Here is a 9,418-nt window from a genome sequence, read left to right on the forward strand (position 1 = left end):
GTTTTACAGGCTGCTGCATAAATCCATGACGTGTTCACGTGGGGCCGAATTACCGAAAGAAAATTCTCTTTCGCAACGAGTCCTCCGTGGACTATAAGGTATATTTTTGTGTTCGTGAAAATATCCAAAACCAATCATGGTAAGTTCCTTTTCTGTTATATTTTTTGACATATATAATAATGAATGATTTTTCTAATCAACTATTAACTTATTTTTAAAAAATGTTAAATGATTTTTAAGATTTCAATGGATATAATTGTCAGAAAATCTATCTTCCGGTGTTCCATATTTGTAAGGGATCGATATATTGCACAATCGACGTGTAAGTTAAGAGGGTGGACTTTCAATGATAATAACTAGGCCTATAAATAAATAGACCTAGGCCTACTGTAATTCAACTTATACCAGTTACTTTATTTTAAAAAAAAGATAATTAATTTGAACAGAAAATATCAATGAAATTTATTGAATTTCAAGTGTTCCAATATGCGAAAATATTAGTAAAAATAAAAACCCTTTCTTTGTTTTCCAAATCCAAAACACCTGGCACTTTAATTTATAACTTTTAAAAGCCTAAAACTAGGTTTAGGGTCTATATGTATGATTATAGTAATAGGCCTAGGCCTAGGTCCTATATTTATAAGATTTTAGGTCGATATAGGCTAGGTTTGGTTGGTTAAACGAGACCTTACTAAATATAAAACTGAGTATACTAGTAGTATATGCTAAATAAAATGCAATATTTCTTTTACAGGTTAACTTTACAGTCGATCAGATCCGTGCGATCATGGACAAAAAGGATAACATCCGTAACATGTCTGTCATTGCTCATGTTGACCACGGCAAGTCTACATTGACTGACTCTCTTGTCAGTAAGGCTGGAATCATTGCTGGCGCTCGTGCCGGTGAGACCAGGTTCACAGATACACGCAAGGATGAACAGGACCGTTGCATTACAATCAAATCAACGTAAGATTAAGCAAGATTTGAGTGGCAATTTAATATTTGATTTTCAGCTTATGATCTCAATGTTTAGTTGTCTAGCATTTTCAAATTTAAGTTTTATTTCACTCAACATAAAAGAAGTATAAATCAAAAGGTATTTCTTTTCAACAATGCATTGTACAAGTAAGAACAACTTTAAGGGATGTTGGAGTAAAGCTGAACCACAGAGTTTTTGTAGGCGAAAGGGTACTACTGTACATCTACAGCCTTTTTGCTAACTGGATTTGAATTAGGCCCTCCCTATGGACACATGAGTCAGCAGTTTTTGAATAGTGTACAAAGTTCTTTAATTTGCACTGTACAAAACAATTGTAATTTGACAAAAATATAAAAAATATCTTTTTTTTAATACAGTTTATATTTTATTAAAACAAAGTACACATTGAAATGACACAATAAATAAAAAAAAACTATATATCATTTAAAGTCAAATCAATATATCTACCTAAAAACTAAAATAAACCGAACCTAGCCCTCTAAATAACCTCTTCTATCTTTTAGCCGCTTTGGTTAGGGACTGGTTCGACCATAAACAATTATAAAGTCTGTTTATACAACATTTAAAAAATGACCATCTTAAGAGGATCACCCATGCAAGTAATATTACGGGGTCTTCTGTCAATTCACTGGGGTAGCACTAACATTTCATTTTCTTTAGCCATTTGGCGAAAGTCAAAATATTTTTTTTAGTCAAATCAGTTTATCTATAGCCAAGATGGCTAAAGTTCAATTTTTTTATTTAGCCATATGAATCGGTAATTAGCCAAAATTAAAAATTGTTGAAATATAATAGTAAAAACGTTTTAGTTAATTTATCTATGTCAATAGATAGAATACACTGTTCCCTGAACGTTTTTGTAAGGCATTTGGGGAAAGAGAGCCATGCCTAAATCACTGTATATTTGATTTAAAAAAAATAATTGTTGTATTTTATATGATATGATCAAAACAATTGTTCAAATTGTTTTTAATCATACAGCATTCATGGAGTTATCAATTTAATAAGAAACATTTTACAGTTTTCTGAAATCCCCTGAACGCTATGTTATTTTTGTTTTTTACGCTTGGCTGGTGGCTTCCGTACCACGCGAAAATCGTGTCCTAAGACTTTCACGGTCACCCACCGTCACCGCCGCGCAGCGGGTGAATGTTTTTAAATTGGGTATGCTCAAGAGGTGCGAAAGTGCAGTAGGGGCCTAGGCCTACAAAATTATGTACGACGGTACGTCGTAGGCCTAATGCTAAAAATATTTCTAGCAAACGAACACTCGTATCGTTGTTGAACGTGCAGATAATATAGGCCAAAGCACAGGGAAAAGGCGTTTCTGTCGGGGGAGAAATTTATACCATCCCGGCTCGATTATTTATTACCCAACAACACAGAAGCCGCCGGCGGCCGGCCTTGCTGTTTATATAGTCCGCAATAAATGCACGTGTGTGTTTAGCTAAATCCCCGTTAGACTCTACCATTTCCCGAATGTTGTTTTGTTTACTCTACTGACGCACTGCACGCACGAGGAAACTTTATTAAGGGTAAAATATGAAACTACATTATTGGAGCCTAAAATGCATAACGCATAAATATTGATTTCGATAAGATCATTCATTGAAGATACTATGTTTTTTTTAATCTGAAAAGAACACCCTTATCGAAAAATAGACAATCCCAGTAAATAGCCGACCGTCGGCTGTCGAGTCGTCGATCGTTTGTGCAGCGCAACACGTGATAGTTTGGGTAGACTCCATCATCCATGTGTCGTGTAACGTCTGTCTCTCTGTGCAGTCTACCTCTGCTATCTCCATCATATTGAAATAACAAAGAGACGCCTGGTACAACGAAACAAGTTGACGCAAATGGAGCTCGAAGTAAACAACATGATAACGAACGAAATAAATGCTTGAAGATCGACAAATGGACCTTTTAGTTGGACTTTATGCTTTCGCCAAAATGATTATTTTATTATCTATTTTATCATATGTCATAGCCAAAATGGCTAAAGTAGCCGTTTTATTTTTCGCAAATCTGGAAACGTTTTCGCCCATGGCGACTTGGCGATCGGCCAGTGCGAGCCCAGATTCAAATAAAATATATGAAACAATAAAAAAAAAAAACACTAGGAAACAAAGACAAAACAAAATATAAATAACTTGTCACCATAATATAAATACCAATGATGGAATGGTTATCTTAACAAAATACTAGATTGTTATGCTTGCAATACAAATACCTAAATACACACATTTCATTTTTTGTTGTTGATACAGTGCAATTTCTCTATACTATGAATTGAGAGACCAGGATCTTCAATACATCAGTCAAGCCAAAAACGGTAATGGATTTTTGATCAACTTGATTGATTCACCAGGCCACGTCGATTTCTCATCTGAAGTAACTGCTGCACTCCGTGTGACTGACGGTGCACTCGTCGTTGTTGATTGTGTCAGTGGTAAGTGTATTTCATTTTCATTCGGCACAATACCCGACTTCATTTTAAGTATTTCTGTGACTATTGATAAATTAACTTTAAATGTTACTCAAAAAAGTGATTTGCGCATAGACTGTAGCAGTGGGATGCTTATAGGCACTTTACCCACACGGTAAGCAAAAACTTGTCATTGTGAACAATGTTTTGACATGTTATTTATGTAGGTGTATGCGTACAGACCGAAACTGTGCTCCGTCAAGCTATCAGCGAACGTATTAAGCCAGTTGTGTTCATGAACAAGATGGACCGTGCTTTGCTGGAACTGCAGTTGGAAATGGATGATCTCTATCAAACCTTCCAACGTATCGTTGAGAGTGTTAATGTAATCATTGCTACATACAGTGATGAAGATGGCCCGATGGGTAACATCCAGGTTGATACCTCCAAGGGTACAGTTGGATTTGGATCTGGACTTCACGGTTGGGCGTTTACACTCAAACAGTTCGCCGAGATATACAGCAGTAAATTTAAGATCGAACCACAGAAGTTGATGAAACGTCTCTGGGGTGACCAGTACTTCAACCCTAAAGAAAAGAAATGGAACAAAGTTGGAGGTGACGGATATGTACGTGGATTCAACATGTTCGTTTTGGATCCAATTTACAAGGTCAGTATTTTTAGGTTAAAGAGTATAGTTGTTTGTTTTGAATTAGAATCCAAGAACACAAATCACTAGTTTCTAGGTGCAGACAATGACACAATAGATGCATGCATGTCCTAGATCAGCACAAATTAAAAGCTCCCTATTCATTCAACTGTAAATAACAAAGCTTGTAAATAACGCTTAGTTTATTCGGTGCTGCTAGACGAGTACTGTACCATGTGATAATTGCTAAGCTCTTGTCTACACTTACCAAATTTTATGTGGTGTGTCCATATACGGACACGATGACACCATATCACTACCATATTTGGGGATATCACTACCATGTTTGGGTACATCACACTTTTTTATACTTGTGTTTTCAGATGTTTGATGCCATCATGAACTTCAAGAAGGATGTTACAGCTAATCTGCTAGAAAAGCTCAACATTAAGCTGACCTCAGATGACAAAGAACTTGAAGGAAAACCTTTACTGAAGGTAAATATGTTCATTGATTTATCGGTTGTCTTCTAATAAAAATATGAAAAGACGAGCCAGCATTCCTGAAAATTGAAAAAACAGTCATTGAAGTTTAGGGACTTATTTAATACTATATATTAATAATTGCAAAAAAGATAATTGAATGATAATAACAACATTTATTCAACATCAGCAGACAGTTTACATAGTTTATGGTCAAGACACACAGAAGCCAAAGTGGCTTGTCTTTGTAGTCCCTAAGCATAAAACATAGACGGACACATTACAATTACAAAAATGGCAATTTACACTAATTGTAAATGAATTTATCTTGTATCATTTTATTTTACTAATAATTGCATATATATATATATGTTATACCTAGGCTGTGATGCGAAAATGGCTGCCAGCTGGTGATGCTCTACTTCAGATGATAACCATCCATCTGCCATCACCTGTCACTGCGCAAAAGTACCGAATGGAGCTCCTTTACGAAGGACCACACGATGATCCTGCTGCTCTTGGTATCAAGAACTGCAACGCTGATGCACCACTTATGATGTACATCTCCAAGATGGTACCAACATCCGACAGAGGACGATTCTACGCTTTCGGTCGCGTTTTCTCCGGTACTGTAGCTACAGGCCAGAAGTGCAGGCTTATGGGACCCAATTATGTACAAGGCAAAAAGGAGGATTTGTATTTGAAACCAATCCAGAGGTAAGCATTCTTGCTATGTCTACTCCCATACACCAAACCTGTACTACTAGCCTCCTTCCTAAGTATGGCTAGCCTAGTAGTAAGTTGGAGTGGAAAGGTGGTAGTGTAGTGATGGTATACATGACTTAGCCCCACACAAAAAATTACTTGTATATTGTACGAACATACACATTTTTCCGTATACATCTACAAACATAAAGGACAACAAATTGTATTCTCTTTCAATTGATAGAACTATTTTGATGATGGGACGTTACATCGAGCCCATTGAGGATGTACCTTGCGGTAACATCGTTGGTCTTGTTGGTGTTGATCAATATCTTGTCAAGACTGGTACCATTTCAACTTACGAAAAAGCTCATAACTTGAAGGTAAGTTCGCAACAGTTTACCTACCGTGTAAAACTTCAAAAGCCATGATTTTTCTTACCATAAAGGTCATTGAAAGTCACGGAAATAAACTCTTAAAAAAGGGTTTGTACTCTGTGTTTATAACGTTTAAAAAATGTATGCATTAGATAATATATTCATATATTAGCCCAATAAGGTTGCTTGCTTGGTCCTGTTGAATTGTTTGATATAATTATTGATGTTTGATATATTATTAATTAAAACAATTTAAACTATGCCCATATACTCCATATACCTTCCATAGTATAATTTAAATTGTGTCTTTTGATATCAAGGTTATGAAATTTAGTGTGAGCCCTGTTGTACGTGTTGCTGTTGAGGTGAAGAATCCCTCTGATCTACCAAAGCTCGTCGAAGGCCTGAAGCGACTATCAAAATCTGATCCTATGGTACAATGTTCAATTGAGGAGTCTGGAGAACACATTGTTGCAGGTGCTGGAGAACTCCATCTGGAGATCTGCCTCAAGGATCTGGAAGAAGATCATGCTTGCATTCCTCTCAAGAAATCTGATCCTGTAGTCTCGTACAGAGAAACCGTCAGTGCGGAGTCCGACAGAATGTGTTTGTCTAAATCACCTAACAAGCACAATCGTCTATTTATGAAATGCGTCAACATGCCTGATGGTTTGCCAGAAGCTATTGATAACGTAAGTATTCACAATTTCATATCCATGCAAACCATCAGTACAATATACTGTAGATAATAATCATAAATAATATTAATCATATATAATAATATTAATAAATATTTATAAAGCGCTGTTTAAATAATGTACGGTTTATTAATCATTTATGGTTTTCAATTCAACCTGTTAGTGGCGGTTTCATTGCTGTTGGTTGTCAACTGAATAAAATAAAAAATAAAATATGTACATTATCTTTCTCAGGGTGACGTTACGCCAAGGACTGACCCTAAAAGCAGAGCTAGATTCCTGGCTGATACGTTTGATTACGATGCCACTGAATCGCGTAAGATCTGGGCTTTTGGACCCGACGGAACAGGACCAAATTTGGTCATTGATGTGACAAAAGGTGTGCAATACCTGAACGAGATCAAAGACAGTGTTGTTGCTGGATTCAACTGGGCAACTAAAGAGGTAACACTTAAGAATAAACTTATTTTAAATTAAGAATCATCATCATCATCATCAATCAAAAGCTTAATAAAATAATTTTTGGCAATTCTGATATTTGGGAATAGCTAAAACTATGTGATTATTGTTGAATTTCTTGAAAGGAAAAGGTGATGACAATGTAAATTGTTGTACAGTTAAATGATGGGCCTGTCTATAAACAGTGGACCTGTCTATAATAATAATATCATCCTGGATTTAAATAGCGTCTAATGTTGTGAAACCTCTAAGCGCTGAACATTATTACCCCAGTAATTTTTTTTCATCAAACAAAACAAAACATACTCCCATAATGCAGTTAGTAATCGGCATAAAGTTGTGTCTTGATCTAACCTGGTTCCCATTTATACACCTGGGTGGAAAGAGGCAAACGTAAGTAAAGTATCTTGCCTAAGGATACAAGCAATGCAAGGAGAATTGGATTCGAACCTCAATCTCACGATCAGTAGTCGAACGTCCAACACACTGCGCCACACGCCCTTGCACTATAAACAATGGACCTTTTTCTTTTATATACTCCAGGGTGTACTATGTGAAGAGAATGTAAGAGGCGTACGATTTAACATTCATGATGTGACACTGCACACAGATGCTATCCATCGCGGAGGTGGACAAATCATTCCAACTGCCAGAAGAGTTCTTTATGCTTGTATGCTGACTGCCCAACCCAGAATATTGGAACCTGTCTACCTAGTAGAGATTCAGGTAAGCTTACTTCCTCTTGTGTACTGACTGCTAACTGGAAACGTTATAGGGTGGGTGTCGACAACAAAATGGATTCTTTTCTGAATTTAGCCTGCCCAGCACAAATCTTATTAAAACAAAATTCTACTAGCAAATTGGTAGTCTGTTTGGCTAGATTTGAAAACTGCAACCCTGCTTACATTAAAAGCATTTTAGAAAACATTTATTTATATTTTAAATACATTTCCATTACTTCTCTAGTGCCCGGAAGCTGCTGTTGGAGGTATATATGGCGTATTGAACAGACGACGTGGTCATGTCAATTCTGAGACTCAGACCCCCGGAACACCTATGTTTGTAGTCAAAGCTCACTTGCCAGTCAACGAATCATTTGGTAAGTGGATAGTAACAGTGTTTGTTGTTGCTCTGTCAATACTATCAAATTAGTTCAAATATGGTGGTGATGACATCATGTCCATATATGGGCACTTCACATTTTTTTGTCGCATAAAGTTTGATAGTGTAGACAGAGATAAAGATTTGTTTCTATGATTTACACTATAGTTTAATCTTGGCCTCATATTATAAAAGTTTTCTGTGGCAATTTAACTAGGGTACAACCCCTACCAAGTATCTCCTGCATATGGATGACTCCTGAATAAGGTGGTTATTAAGACATATATATATATATATATATATTCATTTTATTAATTATAATAATAATAATAATATCCTGGATTAATATAGCACCTGATGTTGTGAAACCTCTAAGCGCTGAACAATATTACCCCAGTAATTTTTTGCATCAAACACATATGGTAACATACTCCCATAATGCAGCTAGTAATCAGCGCAAAGTTGTGTCTTGATCTAACTGGGTACCCATTTATACACCTGGGTGGAGAGAGGCAAACGTTTTCCCTGAATAGGGGTTTATTAAGTATGTTATATTGTTTGTTTTTGCAGGATTCACTGCTGATCTGAGATCCAATACTGGAGGACAGGCATTCCCCCAGTGTGTGTTTGATCATTGGCAGATCCTTCCAGGTGATCCAACTGAAGCTACCGGAAAGGCTGCCACCGTACTCCAAGGTATCCGAAAACGAAAGGGATTGCCAGAAGTACTGCCTTCACTCGACAAATACTACGACAAACTTTAAATCAACTCATTTGGAAAAACAGACGTGCTTTCCGTTAAAAAAAAAGTATACTTAATATAACCAGTGTTGGTTTATAATACAATAAGTTATTTTTAATATTTACTGATTTTGAGAAAAAGACAATCATACTTGTGTTGTCTGACTGAACGGATGCTTTTATGTTCTAAAAAAAAAACTCACAATTAAATAACAAAATTCAAAATAGATTATTAACTTAAGTTAAAGCATTGTGCACTTTAAGTGAAAAAAAGAAAGTGTTCTATTCTAAAAAAAAAAGGAATAAAATAACCATAATATTAATAAAGGTCAGGTACAAAGAATTATGTCTCTTGGTTTTTGTTTTTTTTTATTATAATAAAATACGAAACAGTCTGGTTGATTTGCAATACAATTCATATTTTGCATCAAAATCACTACCATCATCTATCTTAGGGACTTTATCTTGATGTAATTTGTATACGCCATAAAAATGCAATATACTAATACCCCTTTCACACCAAAACTCCGGAGTTTTGCTTTTGGTTTGAAAGGGGTATTATACACATGCAATATTACAGTACAGGTATACATGTATGTATGGATGGATAGAATATTGTCATGATTTGGAAGTTGGATTTAATAAGCAACAAATGAAATTATTCCATCTATTTCATGAATACATAATTGGCAGTGATGACAATTTATTTCAATCTGTTGTCTACAAAAGTTGTGAAATCTTGGGACAACCAGATATGCTTTCAGTTCCTCTATGAATA

General features: G+C 35.8%; 2 protein-coding genes across 2 annotated transcripts in view; one reads left to right on the forward strand and one right to left on the reverse strand.

The window, feature by feature from the left end:
- LOC144845813 (L-threonine 3-dehydrogenase-like) overlaps window positions 1–9,418 on the reverse strand; it is a 180,571-nt gene that overhangs the window by 119,371 nt on the left and 51,782 nt on the right. The gene's annotated exons all lie outside the window — the stretch shown is intronic.
- LOC144845526 (elongation factor 2b-like) lies at window positions 3–8,983 on the forward strand. The gene is made up of 12 exons (XM_078702917.1): window positions 3–139; window positions 755–969; window positions 3,271–3,452; window positions 3,656–4,098; window positions 4,461–4,574; window positions 4,942–5,276; window positions 5,509–5,647; window positions 5,962–6,333; window positions 6,574–6,783; window positions 7,342–7,524; window positions 7,765–7,897; window positions 8,470–8,983. Exons 1-12 carry the CDS (start codon window positions 137–139, stop codon window positions 8,661–8,663), a joined length of 2,523 nt encoding a protein of 840 aa, XP_078559043.1. The 5' UTR covers window positions 3–136; the 3' UTR covers window positions 8,664–8,983.

Source organism: Antedon bifida, chromosome 6 (assembly GCF_963402885.1).
Source record: "Antedon bifida chromosome 6, ecAntBifi1.1, whole genome shotgun sequence".
Classification (NCBI taxonomy): Eukaryota; Metazoa; Echinodermata; class Crinoidea; order Comatulida; family Antedonidae; genus Antedon; species Antedon bifida.

Coding starts and splice junctions, on each gene's coding strand:
- LOC144845526 (XM_078702917.1), top strand. Junction 4,575..4,941: donor AAGGAAAACCTTTACTGAAG/GTAAATATGTTC, acceptor TGTTATACCTAG/GCTGTGATGCGAAAATGGCT. Junction 6,784..7,341: donor TCAACTGGGCAACTAAAGAG/GTAACACTTAAG, acceptor TATATACTCCAG/GGTGTACTATGTGAAGAGAA.